At 34.5% G+C, this 18,126-nt stretch overlaps 1 protein-coding gene across 3 annotated transcripts; it reads left to right on the top strand.

Annotated features, from left to right (window-relative positions):
• The first annotated feature begins 8,392 nt into the window (after positions 1 to 8,392).
• LOC136061088 (fatty-acid-binding protein 2-like) lies at positions 8,393 to 13,371 on the top strand. Of its 3 annotated transcripts, none has more exons than XM_065766131.1 (11): positions 8,393 to 8,604; positions 9,480 to 10,033; positions 10,151 to 10,373; positions 10,978 to 11,053; positions 11,155 to 11,257; positions 11,377 to 11,445; positions 11,883 to 11,919; positions 12,002 to 12,076; positions 12,155 to 12,206; positions 12,631 to 12,675; positions 12,844 to 13,047. In XM_065766131.1, the coding sequence occupies exons 2-11, from the start codon at positions 9,525 to 9,527 to the stop codon at positions 12,855 to 12,857; spliced, it is 1,203 nt and encodes a 400-aa protein (XP_065622203.1). In that variant the 5' UTR covers positions 8,393 to 8,604; positions 9,480 to 9,524; the 3' UTR covers positions 12,858 to 13,047. The 3 variants fall into 3 exon arrangements, with proteins under 3 accessions (XP_065622203.1, XP_065622202.1, XP_065622201.1); XM_065766130.1 differs by having other exon boundaries at positions 8,394 to 8,604; positions 12,002 to 12,073; positions 12,873 to 13,371; XM_065766129.1 differs by having other exon boundaries at positions 8,395 to 8,604; positions 12,873 to 13,371.
• Positions 13,372 to 18,126: the final 4,755 nt, after the last annotated feature.

The following is an 18,126-nucleotide window of genomic DNA, read 5'->3' as shown; positions in this document are numbered from 1 at the left end:
CATTTAATGCACTCAACTAACCCCCCTGGCCGCATTAATGGAGAGGTAACCCCTTGGCAGGATAACGTTGGTCAGAGTGAGCCACTTGAGTATCGATAAAGCTTCTGATGGGATGGACGACCAGAGAAAAAGGCGAATAGACAATCAACAGATGGAAGCAAAAGATAGGAAGATTAAAACTATAAAAGAAGAGCTAGTAAAGCAAATGGGGGGGGGGGAAAAGAAAGGCCTCCTCGGCCACAGGCCGAGGAGCATTCCCTCATTTGTAAGAAAACACTTAGCCATTTAAAAAGAAGTTTGGGCATGGTGATCAAAGGCCAGCACCTAAGCCTGTCAGCCCACTCTCTATAAATGTATTGTTTGGGCTCGTTGGGCTGAAAACCCAACACTCAATTCAGATCGAGTCCTTACACCAATCATTCCCTATTTAAAATACACTAATTTTCATGTTTTCATTTGGAAGGTTGCTTTAGAGTTTAGTCTCTACCTATAAATAAATAAATAACTATTATTAAAAAGAAAAAGGATAAAAGCCAAACAAACAAACAAACTTTTACATTGTAAAACAATTAAGGTTGGAATTTATCACAAATACAAACGGAAATTAAATACAAAGCCTTTGTTTTAAGATGACGTTATCTAACTACATCTTTAAAAATTTTAAAAAAAAAAAAAAAACTTTCTTTAAAAAAAAAAAAATCAATAACTTTTATAGTTTCATTTCTTTGAAAAAATTTAGACACATTTTCTTAAGTGCATTACATTAGATTCCCTATTTAACTTTGAACACATGGTTGCAAAATCAATCTAAGGACAATTAAATTCATTATAGCTGAGTATGAATTTAATTAAAGAGCCTAGTGTATCTAAGTTTCACCCTTATTTTTTCAAAATGAGAGGTTTCAGGACCTGGCCAAAGCAGCTTGAGGGAAGAGGTGCAAATAGGCATCCACCCATCGAAAACAAGAGGCGCAAAGGCCTAAATGGTGGGGATACAATTTGCAGCCCTAAATAATAACATGGTTTACAGTCCCTAAAAGTTCTATACCTACATTAAAAAAAAAAAAAAAAAAAAAATCTATGTATTCAAAATATGATATTATATCACATTTCCACAATTCCACCTCAAATTCTTCCCATTTGTATTGTATATTTATATTTATTTCATATTTCATACCAAAGTTTTTTTTTTTTTTTTTTTTGGAGAATGAATTTCATACCAAAGTTAATTCAATATGTAGTTTTGTTTATATATGGGAAATATGCTTTATTTAGCTAATACTAATATGGATAACTTAGATACAATTCTTTAGGCACCATACTTTAGGTTCTTCAATTAAATCAAAATATGACTGTATTGAAAAACATAATTTAATAAAAATATTTAAATTACATAATTATAATATTGTTTTTTATATATGAAGAAGATGATATTAAAATAGCTTCTTTTTTTTTCTTTTCTTTTCTTTTTTTATTATAAAAAAACATAATTGGTTGACTAATTCTAATATATCCAAGAATATTAAAAACAAATGTACTCCCCCATTCCATTGAACGCATGTTACATGTTACATTAAGTTTGAACTCGAGGTCGAGTTTTCTCCAACCAGAGAAGAATGATGCGGGAGATATAAGAAGATTTTTATTTAGTATTAATTATGTTTATTAGTCAATTGTATTTTTATATTTTAGATCCTAGTAGTTTATTAAGCTATTAGTATTTTAATATTGGAAGCAATGTTATTTTTATAATAAGGCAATTAAGGTTTCCTACGTTAGTGAGAACTAGGGTCTAGCAATCATTTATAAGAAAACTATTGTACTCCTTTTGGAGATAGTTGATATTTTGATGAATGAAAAAATGGTCATTTGGTCTAGTGTTGACACTAGTTCCATCCTAGGTGCTGACTCCTAATAGTTTTTTACTTGGTGCTGACTCCAAGCCAGACCTAAGTGTTGACTCCTAGGTCAGATCTCTTTATTTTTTTGCTGTTTCATTTTGTCTTGATGGTCTCTTGTCATTTTTGGTATAAGAGCCAAAGTCATGAGTTCAAGTTGCAGAAGCGTCATTGTGAGGGAGGGATTATTTGGGGGTCACAGTTCGACTCTCTACAACAGCTCTAAAAACAGACCTTCGATTTATGATGTTAAATGCTATAAAAGATTTGAGTGTATCTTCCTCATAACTAATTGGTTTTAAAGTGGCGTGACACAAGTCATGGTCTGATAAAGGGTATCAAACAATTTAAATTATTATATATATTTTTTTTAAAGTTTAAATTATTATATAAGTTTAGAATTGTAGCATTTTTTTAAAAAACTTTCCAAATATAAGTACAATGCCTGTTTTATTGAAATTTTAATTTTAAAGTAATCTTGTGAATATTTATCATTTTTATTACTTTTTTAGGGCCCATATCTCTAATTTCCAATACCTAATTTGTTTCTAGTTTTTGACCCAAAATTAAAGAGTTTGGCTTAAATAGAATAAAATTTCTTACTTTTCAAGCCAAAAATTAAGGGGAAAAAAATTGAACCCAAAACTTATAAAAAAAAAAAAAAAAAGCAATTTACAAAAAGAATTAATTTAAGGCCTAATTAGTTCAAAATGGACCGAAGTGGACTGAAATACTGAATGAACTAAAGTAGACGGAATGGACTGAAGTACAACAAATGAACTGAAATGCAATGCTAATATAGCTCAAAATGAACAGAGTAACAATAAATTTTACGTTTCAACATTTATATTGTATAAATATAAATAATACACAATGGCTGAACCTAGTTTGGATGCAGTGATAGGTGCTCAACTTTCATACTTAATTTGACAACCGTGAGGTCTACAATTAATTTAAATAAGAATAAGAAATATGAAATTCAATTCCCGTCTACACCAAAAAACTTATTGGTGTCTTTGTCTGATGAGAAATAGTTATCATCAAGAGCGAACTCTATAAGTTAAAATTTTCTTAAAAAAAAAAAAAATTCTAAGTAATATTTAGCAATAAGGGCAAAAATAAAAATTAAAGAATAACAAAACCACTAATATATTTATGGGGGAAAACATTATTTACCTCAAACGCCAAATCTTTAATATCTCATCCTCAAAACTTGAATTCATCCATATTCCATCACATTGAAACTAAATGTTTGTATGAGATCTGCTTATTTTGCTGAAATTGAAAACTTTTTGTTGAAAGTACTGTAGATAAAGGTAAAAGTTAGCTGAAATAATATAGTGAGACTTATGAATAGTATCAAAAAGTGTAGTAAGACCCATGAATAGTAGTAAAATAAGTTGAAATGTTAAATAGTAAAATAAGTTGGTAAAAATAATTCATACTAAACACATGTTAACTCAGAAAATTATTTTTCTTTTAAAAAGCATTAATGAACTATCTCAAAAGTTTGTAAAGCCCAACTCTTAATCTTGTAGCTAAATATTTAAATCTTTTAATAATTGGGTTAGGTTCAAGTTACACCTGGTGTAACTCTAAATAATGTTACACCACTCAATAACTTGTTACAGAATTCATATTTTGAAAATCCCACCGTTGAATTACATGTTCTATATGTTCTTAACAATCATGCCAATTTTCATGTCAATTGGATGCTATTTGTTATTTGATCTATAAACTCATATTTTATGCATTATTTTAAACAACAAAAACTTGAATTTAAAAATTGATTAATGATATGGCTATTAATTTTTGATCACCTTGAAATTTTGCAAGTATGAAAAATATACGAAGATAATGTAATCTAACGGTACATTTGTCAAAATTTGTATATAATTAAAAAATATTGAGTAGTATAACATTAGTTAGAGTTACACTAAGTGTTACTTGAACCTGACCCTTAATAATTATATATAATTATATATAGCAGTATAAAAGAGGTCACTGTAGTTCGAGTAATACCAGGGACATCCTTTTTCACACCTAAAACGAAACAAAATATTATTTTATTGTATGAGTAGTTCTGCGGTTCTGCCCCTAATAAAAGGCTAAAATGAAAAAAATAAAAAAAATAAAAAATAAAAAATTTTATGTCTTTTCCTTCAAATTTTTTTTGATGGGTTTCTTTTCCTCCAATTACCGAGGAAGAAAGGTTGCGTGGAACATGACTCATGTTACATGAGGACTGAAACAGAGACCCGCACGTGAAAAGAAAAGACAGAATCGGGAACTGGGATACCCCAAGGACATGTCAGTCAATTTGAACTCCTGAAAAATGCCTATTTTTCTATCTACCAAAAATAAAAATAAAGGTCGGTCGGTAATTTTTTTTATTTTTTTAATGAGATGGTCGGCAAATTTAAAGAAAAAAAAAAGCCCGAAAATCTTGTTCTTTCTCTCTCTCTTTTTTTTTTTAAAAAGAGACCTTGCTATGGTAAGCACACTACCTACCCTCCATTTCTTTCATCATAGTAGCAACCAAGAACTAAATCTGTAATTCAACTTGAGAGAAATCTATAAGAACTAATTTTCTTGAACTTTGTCGCGGATGATTTTTTTTAGTTTAAATCAGTCTATTTTCCTTTTCTTGTCATCTGAATCCATTTTTACTTGTCATCTAATTCATTAAAGCCCAATTTCGTAACTTACTCTCTACAAATTCATTGTATTGGGTTTTTTAGGCCTAAGTTCGTCCATAACTTGGGCTAGGGACCCAAATTGCAACCTTACACACACACACACACACACACATATATATATATATATATTGGGTTCTTTACTAGGGAGATTCTCCTCCAAGAAAAAAAAAATAGGGCAGATTGGTTCAATGGACTTGTGCACTTAGACTAGTTGAAATAATTGACAGATATCTAATTTTTAATGGGTCTAATGCTTATTGAACCCAAGTAAATTTTCTTTATAATAATCAATTTTGGTTCGGAGAATTTATGCCAAAAAATATATATATTCGGTCTTATTCTAAAACATAAAGAGTCAATATTGGGTTCTTTACTAGGGAAATATATTTACAATATTAGGTTCTTTACTAGGAAAATAAATCAATAATCGATATTGAGAGGCATGTTACATAAGAGAGATTCCACCTCCCCCCCCCCCCCCCCACACAAAAAAAAAAAAAAAAACTAACTTCATCATATCCATGACTTCCATCATATCTTTATTCTCAAAATAAATGAATAACAGTATAACACCTTGATTTTGCATATAGAATGTTTTATCCTACAGTTGGCTATATTGGATAGCTTAAGTAACAATAGTGTATACATACCTATTGCTGCTAGCATTTACCACCAGCGTCACAGTGCATCTAAGCTTGATATCTTCTTTGGGTGTTAGCCAAGACATCATAACGCTTCTAAGCTACTTCAAAGATGTCACTCCAACAATGCAACTAAGCTTTTTCGTTGTGCCACGTTCAATTAGGCATCCAATGCAATTCCTCTTCCTACACAAGACCTGCAATAAAAAGGTAGTAACCAATGAACAAAACTCCCACTTCTGTAAGATATGAGAGGTGAATAGGAGAGGCTGATTCCCNAAAAAAAAAATTAAGAATAATCTGTCTACAGCTATGTAATTAAATCAACAAATTTCAAAAAATCTTGATCATCACAATTCTCATTAGATTCTCAAAGAACAAACTGAGATATTCCAAATAACAAAATGAAACAAATTCACCATGTTCTACAATCAACCAGAGCTCAAATGCAACCTTAAATTTTCGAACCAACTTTTTAAAAGACAAACCCAAAAAAGAAAAAGGAGAAGTACAGACAAGAAAAATCAAAAGAGAACATAAAATTTAAGGCTTTATATGTTCATTTAGAAGAACATAAAAGTATGTTAAAAATGCCTTTCTTATCAAACTATTCTCTTTTCTATTCCATTATACCCTTTTTTATTTCTCTCAAGAACAAAACAGAGAACAAAGAAAACCAACCTGAAACCCAACCAAGAAGAAAGCTTTAACGACGAGTAAGAAACCGAGAGGATCAAAGGCACTTTGGTTAAACTTTCTTCTATTGCATTTCAAAAGGTTTAAAGGAAAAAATTTTGTGATTTTTTATACAAAAAAACAGAGAAAAGGAAAGAGAGAAAGAAAGAGAGAAACTCAGAAAAGGAATATGCTTTGTTGGTACGAAAGGGCAAAGAGGAACACGTAAAAGAGTTGATTCAAAGGTAGGCAGTAGGCTGCTGTTGGGGAACAAATTTGGAAAATTAAGCTAAAAATGAAAATAAAGGTCAATTGGTTTTTCTTTTCTTTTTTTTTACCTTATAATAATTAATATATTCAGTTTTTTTTTTTTGGCCAAAAATAAATTATGACAAAATAACTATAAAATTTATTGTAATCTTATATACTCAATGTTTTTATATTAGAGGTGAATTTTAACAAATTTACCGTCGAATTACATCTTCTTCTTATACCTTCCATGCTTGCAAAAATTTTAGAAAATTAAAGATCAATTATTATGTCATCAATAAATTATTTAAATCATAAGTTTTTGTATTTTAAAATTATGCATAAAATATAAAATTATCGATCATATAGTAAATAATATTTTATTGACACAAAATTTGACATATATTACGAGTGTAAAGAACATGCAATTCAACGGTTAGCAATATGTAATAATATTTTTAAAATATGTAGTAATATTTATTTTATTGAGTAAGATTATAGTTTTAGATTACAACTAATTTTGTAGTCAAAATTTGTCCAATAAATTATACTTCATTTTGTCATTAAAATATATATTGTAAGGTCGCAATTTGGGTCCCTAGCACAAGTGATGGACGAACTTAGGCCCAAAAACCCAATACAATGAATTTGTAGAGAGTGGTTGGAAAATGTGTTTTAATGAATTTGATGACAAGTAAAAATGGATTCAAATGACAAGAAAAGAAAAATAGACTGATTTAAACTAAAGAAAATCGTCCGGCAAAGTCCGAAAAGATCAGTTCTTATAGATTTCTCTTAAGTTGGATTACAATTTAGTTCTTGGTTACTACAATGTTTTTCTCTTAATTTCTGATCCCCCCTCTTTTCCATAGAGGGTCTCTCACATTATATAATTCCCACTAGATGATCTTAGCCTTCTATTTGTTGATCGTCCAGACCACTATTTGAGTGTTTGTCTCATTGGACACCCTTTCTGGCCCTATGTGAGTTACGGTAGCCAATGCAGCACTATTCAGGGGTCTTTTCCACATACATGCAGCCAAAAAGTTAGTTACAGAGCATTTAATGCAGTGGTAGCAGCTTTCTAATTAGATATTTTAGGACTCCCCCTTATCCTACATTTCTGTAATGCTTATCTGTATCAACAGAATTTCTTGGAACGTTCCCCTGAATGGCAGACCACCCCTTCGAAGCTCTGCATTTACTAACACGAATTCCCCTGACAATGTTTACTCCTCCTTGGATGACTTCACGTCCTCGAATTGGGCCCCAGACCCAATATATTCATAGATAATGAGCTCCTGGACCTAATACCCCTACAATAGCCCTCGAGATTCTTCTTTCTGGCCTTTCAGGAAGAAAGGAGGATTTCAATGTCTCTATACTTACTCCGTGCTCATTACACATCACCTCTGATTACGTAGATGCCTTTTTAATTGCCTAAGGCACACTCCTGATGCTTCGTCATACGAGATGTACCTTTATTAATTTTTTACGGCTTTCTACCCCCTACGTTCTACGGTGCGATACGGATCCAACGACTGAAGATTTTGCTAGGAACTTAGCGGGAATTTTCCTGCTTGTAACTCCTTCTTTTATATAAACACCACTCAAATCAATCACTCACCTCACTTTAGCATTCATTTCACTTAAGCATCATACACTGAATCTGCAAACTTACCCAACTCACTTGTGCCTTTACAAATATCAAGAGCCTATCCGGGGAGAGTTTTTCTTTTTTCTGTAAGTCTTCCTACACCTTTTCACTTTATTTTTTCATATACTTTTCCTTTCTTTGTCAAATTTTGTGTCAATAAAATATTATTTACTATATGATCGATAATTTTATATTTTATGCATAATTTTAAAATACAAAAACTTATGATTTAAATAATTTATTGATGACATAATAATTGATCTTTAATTTTCTAAAATTTTTGCAAGCATGGAAGGTATAAGAAGAAGATGTAATTCGACGGTAAATTTGTTAAAATTCACCTCTAATATAAAAACATTGAGTATATAAGATTACAATAAATTTTATAGTTATTTTGTCATAATTTATTTTTGGCCAAAAAAAAAAAAAACTGAATATATTAATTATTATAAGGTAAAAAAAAAGAAAAGAAAAACCAATTGACCTTTATTTTCATTTTTAGCTTAATTTTCCAAATTTGTTCCCCAACAGCAGCCTACTGCCTACCTTTGAATCAACTCTTTTACGTGTTCCTCTTTGCCCTTTCGTACCAACAAAGCATATTCCTTTTCTGAGTTTCTCTCTTTCTTTCTCTCTTTCCTTTTCTCTGTTTTTTTGTATAAAAAATCACAAAATTTTTTCCTTTAAACCTTTTGAAATGCAATAGAAGAAAGTTTAACCAAAGTGCCTTTGATCCTCTCGGTTTCTTACTCGTAGTTAAAGCTTTCTTCTTGGTTGGGTTTCAGGTTGGTTTTCTTTGTTCTCTGTTTTGTTCTTGAGAGAAATAAAAAAGGGTATAATGGAATAGAAAAGAGAATAGTTTGATAAGAAAGGCATTTTTAACATACTTTTATGTTCTTCTAAATGAACATATAAAGCCTTAAATTTTATGTTCTCTTTTGATTTTTCTTGTCTGTACTTCTCCTTTTTCTTTTTTGGGTTTGTCTTTTAAAAAGTTGGTTCGAAAATTTAAGGTTGCATTTGAGCTCTGGTTGATTGTAGAACATGGTGAATTTGTTTCATTTTGTTATTTGGAATATCTCAGTTTGTTCTTTGAGAATCTAATGAGAATTGTGATGATCAAGATTTTTTGAAATTTGTTGATTTAATTACATAGCTGTAGACAGATTATTCTTAATTTTTTTTTTTGAATTTGGAGTCTTTGCAAGATGTTTTTTCGATAGCAATCCAAATTTCCATAATGGGTTTTGATCTCATGAAGTTATATTACATGTAGTGCAAAACCCTTTAACCCTTTATATTAATCATCTCCTCCTCATTCATTGATTAGCTGGTTGCCATGATGACACTTGTTTTGTTTTGATTTTTTGGTTGAATGGAATTGGGGCCTTGAAATGGGAATTGAAGTACCCAGTTTTAATATTTACAGTTTAGTTGCATTTTTGTGAAATTTAAATTTGACTGGAACAGTGAGATTTTGGAAATCTGAACAACTGCACCCCCAAATGTTTTGCATTAAATTGTTGTTATGTACGAATTTTTCTGAGCTGCCCATTGAATCTTTTATTAGTGTTCATATATAACATTTTGTCATTCTGACGAAATCTTATGCGGCTGTTTATATCTTTGGTGATTCTAATCTTACAACTTTTCTGTTCAGGACTTTGAAGTTCCCATTTCAGATATTAGACAGACGTGAAAAAATATGAAGAATACTTGGTTGTTCTTCATTGATCTTGATAGAGGCTCTCCAGACATCTTTCCAATTGAGCCCATTGTATTGCACAATTTTGGGGGTCATTTATTTTCTCAGATAAGTTTGTTTGTGGATAATTCTATACACCAATCTCAAAACTTGTATGTCCCCGGAAGTTTAGCTCTCCAAGAAGCATTTAGTTTTATGTCAAAGTTAGCTGGTGCTTTACTTTTTTGGTGCTCTAGTACATCCACTTCAAATATTGCTCGGGACATAGCCGGTAGAATGCATGGTTCCGAACCCAGTAACTGTACACATGTTAAGAACGTTACTTCTAGTAGACATAATCTTGCTGGATATCACTTCAGATTCAGATCAAAAGGAAAATCTGGGACCCCAGTGATTTTTGGTAAGATTTCAAGTTTCATGATGAAGCTCCTGTTCCAAGAAGCTAAAAGGATTCAATCCTATCCTTTGCTCTCATTAGCTGCTGCCTTTGTACCTCCGTTCAATAACTTGTGAGTAGCCATTTCACTAAGTAGGCTGTTTTGCACTTACTCTCTTGTTTTTTGGTTGGTCTGTTGTTGGCGTTAGTTTAACCATAGAAAAACTTGTTTCTATGTTGATTGCACCAGATCTTCAGAGGTGCTAGCAGTTCCAATGGAGAGTACTGATTTACAAGTGCATGGAGGCATTGACCAAAGGCTTTGTAAGGTTGAGAATCAAAGGTGCATGGATCTGTCTTTTCCTGACTTGAACTTGACAAGACATGCAGTTGAACCCAGAACTGGCATCGAGTTTCCTATGATTTTGGACAACATTTTAACTGGAGAGAAAAATTCCAGTTTAAGTTCAGAGGTAAATATTTATTAAAATTCAAATGGGTGCTTGATCTTTTTAGTCTCAGTCAAATTATTCTACACCAAGTATTAATTATGGACCTTAATTTGTAAATCTTGTATCAATTTGGCTACTTATTATTTTAGGTGCTTCGTTTACATCGAACATGTTTACTGGTGTTATTTGTTATTCATAGCATGTTTTATAGACCTATTCTGAAATCATAAGCAGGCAGTTGGTCCTGGATGACTTGTGATACCGAGATTGAGATTTTGCCTTGAGGGTGGAGGCAGTGGATTTAATCAAGATGCTTACAATTTGCTTAGAATCCTTACTAGAGATTTCATAATGTATAGTTTACAGTTTTTATTACCATGTACCATACTGGACTTTGTGGTGACTGGAGCTTGGAAAATTATAATTTATAAACAACCTTCTTTTTAATTTTAATCAAAGTTTTATAATACCTACGAAATTCTGGATACATGTGTGACTTCTTGTAGTGAGCCCTTCATAAATGTTATTGGTCTTTCTGTGCTATTTTCCTAAATTCTTTGTCTAAGGGTCCTCTTCCCCCCATATCAAATGTTTTAGATGTGAACTGCTTCTATGTTTATTTCAGGTTCTTGTTGGTACTGGATCAAGAACTATGAAAATCATCAAAATCAAATCTCTTAAGATTTATGCATTTGGTTTTTGTAAGTGTTTTTTAAATTTCACTTGATGTTTGAGTTACATAATTTAAGTCTGCAACATATTTCCATTCACTGACATACTCTTTCCTGATGCTTTCTTATAGATATTCACCCTTACTCTGTCTGTGAGAAATTGGGTCCAAAGTATGCTTCGATTTCAGTGGATGAACTGAACAAATGCCATGATTTTTATCAGGATCTTCTCAGGTATTGAGCAATGGTCATGGATGAACTGAATAAATGCCATGACAAGTATTTTAATTCAATTTCATAGCTTTGCTTCTGTTTTCTAAGTTGGATGAAAGCCTTTTCCATGGTGGGTGCAGGGAGGATATTAATATGACTGTTAGGCTTGTGGTCAATTGCAATGGGATGAAAATCAATACTGTGAAAGAGTAAGTTCAATATCCATTTCTGAACATAACCTTTGTAGATTTGCATGTTTTTGTTTTCAAACATGGTGTTGGAGTGACCTTGACCTATGTAATGTCTTTCACCAATTGTTAGCTTGGTTTAAGCAGTTGTGGTATTGGTTGGATTTAGGTATTCGGGAAGTAGGCTTGTCAGTTCAAAATTTTTATATGTTCCCCTAGTTCCTCTGATGCCTAACTTTGATGATGCTAGTTTTTCTTTTTTTCATTTACAACCAGACTTAGATTCAACTGAGTCAGGTTTTTCATTGCTTAGCTCTGCCTCTTGAGTCTTGACAGATTTTTTTTTTTTGGGTATATTTTATATTTTTTAGTGGGAGTATTAATAAATGGTGGCAACTGATGATGTAATTCAAATTTTATGTTTCTCATTTTTTTTGTTTCAATCACATTTTTTGCAGTGCTTTCGAGAAATCCCTTCGAGCCCGTTTGGTGAAGGTAATTATCCCAACTGTGAAATTCCATTTTTGAACTCAACGGTATTGCTCTCTTAACAATTTTTTTTTTTTTTCCAAATCAGACAAACCCAGACACTGATTACCATTGCATAAAAACATTTGGATCATACTTCAAACAGGATATCCAAATACCTGTGGTAATATCCTACTGATCTTTGTGTCTCTTTGGTAATTGGTATGACGGTGTTAATCTTAAATTTACTGGAACATTTCAGGGAACGACAATTGATTTTCGACAAACATCTGATGGACAACTAATTACTGAAAGTGAGTAGTTTCTGGTTAGAAAGATTATATACACTACATTTTTGATGCCATAGATGTACATATTTCATGGAGGGCTCATCATTGTGACGACTTCCATTTAAGAATCTTAAGCATGAGGGAAATTAGAAAGTAGAGATAGGTAGAGTGTGAGGTCGTGGGTTTTAAAACTATTGGGTGCGTGTGTAATTATTAATAAGAAAATTGAAGAAGGAAAGAAATGATACATCGGTTCCCCTTCCCCCCATCTTTCATTGCTTTTCCATTGCCTTCTTTATTTTATTTTTCCTTGATGCACCCTTTGAGTTGTTCAGTGTTTTATTGTGCTGCTAATGCACTACTTCAAAGTCATAGTGGATGAGGTCTATGAGTGATTTAACAAACTTTCTCTGTTTTTGACTTCGAATTTCATATGTTTATTTTTCAGTTGGAGGTAATCAGATTGGAGCAGTCCATAGCAAGGATTTGTGTAGTAAGTGAATTCTCCTCATTAATTTCTCTTTTTTCGGTTTCAATTGTGGAACATTTAGACATGTAAATCTGTCCATGCAGTGGTGTTTTCCCTAGGACACTGCATTAATTATCTTTACTTTTTTTTAATTTTTTTTTTTTTTTTAAAGAATGAGTTTTAATGACGCAGGGTTACAACTTTGATATGCGTCTTTGCAGGGGCATTTTTTGACATGTACATTGGAGATGTTCCGGTTTCAGAACAAACGAAAGAAGAGATTGGCAAAAATGTTGCTAATCTCATCAGAAGGTGTTGAAATGGTCTATTTTCCTTACTCCATTGTCCCCTTTTAAAATGGGCAATTGGTTTCTGATGTTTTGGAATTCTCTGGTGGCCATTCATAAAAAGTAGAGACTCAGTTGAGGGAGTGGAAGATTTGTTGATGTAGCAAGGCTAGAACAGCTGCAAACTCCATTAAGGGCTTGTCCTGGGGTCCTATAGGTTATTTTAGTCCTTCAAACTTGATTGCTTCTCCGCAATTCTTTGTAGTTTTTATTTTTATTTTAATTAAATATTTTTTTTAGAACAAAAAATTTAAGGTGAGTGGGAGAAGGGAATTGTTACGTCAATTAGAATGACTGTCATAACTCATATGACTCAAATATAAATTGTTTTTACAAAAGAAGACAAAATACAAAGAATGTAGTTTCGGCTTCATTTCTTCTTCTTTTTATTTTATTTTTATTTGGGAGGCAATGTTGAATGTTGATTGTACTATAAATAAGCTGTTCTTCAGCCATATTATAGAATAATACTTTTGAGTCTGGGCTCATTGCATACAGGATACAGAAGTGGTTGAAAACTTCTTTATCTATAACCGGTAATTAAAATAGTAATTAAAGAAATGGTTGATAAGTATTTTACACTTTATTTTTAGGTTCATTTTTATATCGGTTCATCGATTTTAGAACTTACCATTTTAAATAGGAGTCATGCAAAAAATAGATTTCTTTTTTGTGTTTTTGTGTCTTGCATAGTAAGATACAAAGACACTTTAAAAGCTAATAAATTAATATATTTTTATATGAAGATTATACATATATGTTGCCTTCACCTCTCACTCATTATATTTTTAGTATCTCTTAGATTCTATTTTTTTGTGGATTCATATTCGACTTCATTCCTCTTTTTATTTATTTATTTTTACTTATTAATTATCAATTATTTGACCATTCATTAAAAGATTTTTATTTTTTATTTTTTATTTTTCACTTTCCACAACCATTTGTACAATTTATATAAACTCTCTCAAAACTAGTGCAAATTAATTTGTATCTCATAAACCATGATAACATCATAATATTCACTGGGTAGCATCACATAACTTCCAATGAATTGCACTTTCATTAGTATTTTTCGTATTTTATTTATTTATTTATATTCTATTACTTATGATAACACATACAACATGGTTTTGGATTAAATCATTAATTTTGTACTTATTAAAAAATTTAATCAACTTATGAGATATTATGGTAATTGTATGGTTAGGATTTGTGGCCCAAGCCCAAAACAATAAATTTGTAGAGTATGGGTGAAAGAGCTAGGTTAAGTATTGGATTGACAACAATGAATCACAATTTTCAAACACAAGCCAACATGAATTTACACGTAAAATCTGAAAATCCGAAGAGCTATACTATTGTTTATCTGATGAACAAAGGTTTTAGGGTTACAGTCAAGTTCTCTCTTTCTTTTTTTTGTTCTTCTTTTTTGCTCCCCTTTTCGTTAGGAGCCTCCTTCCTTTATATAGCCACCCTTCTCCTCATCTCCATCGTCCACTTGTTCCTCATCCATGAGTTTGCTCGAGTACATGTCACGTCAAGCATCTTCTTTTAGCTCTGTGTGAGTGGCGGTAGATTAGGATGCACTGTTCAGGAGTCTTCTCCACATAAATGCGGCCAGAAAAGTTGCTGCAGAGTATTAAATACGGTGGTAGCAGCTTTCCCCTTAGATATTTCTCCATCCTTATCATTTCCCAGCATACTCAGAGCTTATCTTGATCAGGTGGAGTCCTCGGAAGGTCATTTTAGCCTTTCACACACTTAGTTGATTTATAATATTTGCATCAGAGGATTACAACCTCTTCGGACAGGATATATCCTCTTCGGATTGTAATAATTCTTCCTTCTGAGGGTCCCACTTCCATATGGGCCCTACCTTTTCCAGCTCCTTCTTCTCAGTCGCAAAATAGCTCTCCTATGGGTTTTCGGCCCATTATGTTGGGCTGGGCCCTTTTTCCCCACAATAGCCCCTCAAAATTTTAATTTTTCCCTCGCATCCGAGGAGAAAAGGTAAGATTTTGATCTGCCACGCAAGGAAAAAGAGATAAAAATAAGGAAAAATAAAGAAATTTAGAAGGGGGAAGTCATAAATACCCCCGTTTACACGCGCGCGGGCATAGAGACACGCGCTTCATTATTGCCCCTGTCAGTCCCATATTCCCAAAGCGCTGTATTAATTACTCCAGGTGGCTTTTTGTTCTTTGCATCCAACGGTGGGTTGTTGATCGAACAGCCAGGGTTCTTCGGGATTTGGACGGAATGAATGACAACGTCCATCACCTTAAACTATCTTCGCAACCACAGGCTCTCTCCTGAGCAGTGCGCGCCCAACACCTTTAGGATATTAGGGGCCATCGATGCCTTAAACGAACAGTTAGGACTAGGGCTGACCTGGCATGACTTAGCATATATGTATGAGTGTCATAGCCAAAAAGGGGCAAGATACTATCTCAAATCCCGTTCCGACGTCGTTAGACTGTTCTCCTGCCTTCCCAAATCGAATAAAAGGATGAAAGACGACTACTTGATCGTCTCGGGTGCATGGCATGACGGTCTACACTGTCCGACCGAGCCAGGAGAGCCAGGTGTGACTTCTTAGACTTAGGGTCTCTAACAATAGTTTTAGGGCCTTCATTCTCCATAGCCTGTTCTTTTTTATATCATCCTGTTTCAATTTTCTGACCCGACCTGTTTGCTTGTTTTACAAATAAGGCATATACTGCTCCTCGGCTCAGCCTTATCAACGCCCCCGCCCTCAACTACTTACTACTGCGGTCCATCCCACTCATACTCGGCTACACGTCTAAGAAAGCAGACATCTAGCCAGCTGGCAACGCCATCACACAAGGTGATCACTGGCTACGGCGAATAGACGTTGCTCGGAAAAACTTTTTGGCCCCATATGGCCTCGCACTTGTTCCACACCCCAACCCCAGGGCGTTCCTTTGCTAATCCGACCAATTCAACAAGTCCCTCTCGAACCGGCGGCCGCAGGCGAAAGGGTCGGATCCTCATCCACTTCATTAGAGGAGCAAATTGACAAGTTTAGATTTGAAGGGGACACTCTAGGGGGGGTTCAGATAATACCCTCTTTAGATTCCAAGGAGGAAACTGACAGGCAATCCTGCATCCGCCCACCCCTGCTACTGACTATAGTCCTTGAGGACTCTTCAGAGGAAGAAGAAGAAATGTCTGACTTGAAGCTCCTTCTGAAGAAAAGGGGTAGTAAAGCTGAGTCTAAAGGGACGGGGACCTCTCAGCCAGCGGTGAATCTACCTCCACCTCCACCCCCACCCCAGGTTTCTGATCTGGCTCTGAAACCGATATCGGACTTGAAGAAAAAGAGGCCTATCGAGCCCGAGGAGCGGGAGGTGATGGCACCACCAAAGGCCAAGCAGCAGAAGGTGGGAAAGGACCACCGCAGCAAGAAGGCCTCTTCTGTGGAGAGCAAGGAAGAGCCCCTAGTGGCCGACGTGCGCCGAGGGCAACGCACGTGGTCTCCCAAGCTGGAACTTGATGGCGTTCCTTTTTCCTGGAAGACCTCTGTCAGGAATTACAATGGGGGTAGAGCTGGACTCATAGCTGAAGCACTGGAGCAACCACTGCTCCTCCCCCGAGACATGGAGTCATACAAGCGCTTCAGCCAGTATGATCTCTTTATGTCCCTAAAGAGGGACTTGGCCATGGTAAGCATGCTCATTCGATTCCTCGGTTACAGTATTAATTTCATATATTTTTATGCTAACACTATTACCTTATTTGTTCAGATTATCCAGCAGGTCTTCGTGGCCGAAGAATGGAATCGAAAGGCTTACATGGAAGCCCAAGCGGAGGCCCAGGCTAGATCCGAGGCGGAAAGGGCATTGGGCAGCCTAGAGGATGAGGTCTCTCAGATCTCGGACCAGCTAAAGGTAGTGACCCAGGAAAGGGATTGCTTCCATGCTGGTCTTAGAAATGCTGAGACCCAGGCCGAAGCCCAACGCAAGCTGCTGAACGAAACTCAGAAAAATCTGGCAATTGAGAAGGAGCTTGTGAAGGAGCTTGTGAAGGAGCTTCGCGCCGAACTCCTGAAGGCCAAGGAGACTCGAAGGGACGCTCAGCTGGCCAAGGAGGCGACCAAGGCCGAAAAGAAAGCGTCCTACCAACTGGGAGTGGAGACGACAGAGAAGGGTCTTACCGAGCAATTCGCTTCAGTCGCTCAGGATTACTGCGACATGACCTGGGCCAAGGCGCTAGATGCTGCTGGAGTGCCTGCTGACTCGGAGCTGAGGCTGCCTGAGAATATCTTTTATGACGCAGACATCCGACAGCTTCCAAAGGCTGACGCCCCTCCTCCAACACAACTCTCAGAGGTCTCGGAGCAGCCTTTGGTTGACCAAGCTCCCCCAGTTATCCTTGAGCCTAGCAAGGATTCCAGCTAGCTAGGTGATTAAGGCCCCCCTACTGAGCCACATCAGGAGAAGGGCGAGGTCTTGGAAGGAAAGAAAACACCCCCAGATCCCCAAGACCAAGCCCCAACAAAAACTTAGGTTTTAGTTTTTTTTTTTTTTATTTTATTTTATTTTATTTTATTTTATTTTTNTGTTCTTTGAGAATCTAATGAGAATTGTTTTGATCAAGATTTTTTGAAATTTGTTGATTTAATTACATAGCTGTAGACAGATTATTCTTAATTTTTTTTTTTGAATTTGGAGTCTTTGCAAGATGTTTTTTCGATAGCAATCCAAATTTCCATAATGGGTTTTGATCTCATGAAGTTATATTACATGTAGTGCAAAACCCTTTAACCCTTTATATTAATCATCTCCTCCTCATTCATTGATTAGCTGGTTGCCATGATGACACTTGTTTTGTTTTGATTTTTTGGTTGAATGGAATTGGGGCCTTGAAATGGGAATTGAAGTACCCAGTTTTAATATTTACAGTTTAGTTGCATTTTTGTGAAATTTAAATTTGACTGGAACAGTGAGATTTTGGAAATCTGAACAACTGCACCCCCAAATGTTTTGCATTAAATTGTTGTTATGTACGAATTTTTCTGAGCTGCCCATTGAATCTTTTATTAGTGTTCATATATAACATTTTGTCATTCTGACGAAATCTTATGCGGGTGTTTATATCTTTGGTG

Source organism: Quercus suber, unplaced genomic scaffold (assembly GCF_002906115.3).
Source record: "Quercus suber isolate HL8 unplaced genomic scaffold, Cork oak 2.0 scaffold_683, whole genome shotgun sequence".
Lineage (NCBI taxonomy): Eukaryota > Viridiplantae > Streptophyta > Magnoliopsida > Fagales > Fagaceae > Quercus > Quercus suber.
The sequence above is the reverse complement of the archived record's forward strand: the minus strand, read 5'-3'. Positions and strand labels throughout refer to the sequence as shown.

Bases quoted from the DNA above. Each gene is read 5' to 3' on its own strand.
- LOC136061088 (XM_065766129.1), top strand. From the start codon at position 9,525: ATGAAGAATACTTGGTTGTTCTTCATTGATCTTGATAGAGGCTCTCCA. The intron at 10,034-10,150 runs GTGAGTAGCCAT...TGATTGCACCAG, and splicing joins GTACCTCCGTTCAATAACTT to ATCTTCAGAGGTGCTAGCAG. The intron at 12,207-12,630 runs GTGAGTAGTTTC...TTTATTTTTCAG, and splicing joins TGGACAACTAATTACTGAAA to TTGGAGGTAATCAGATTGGA.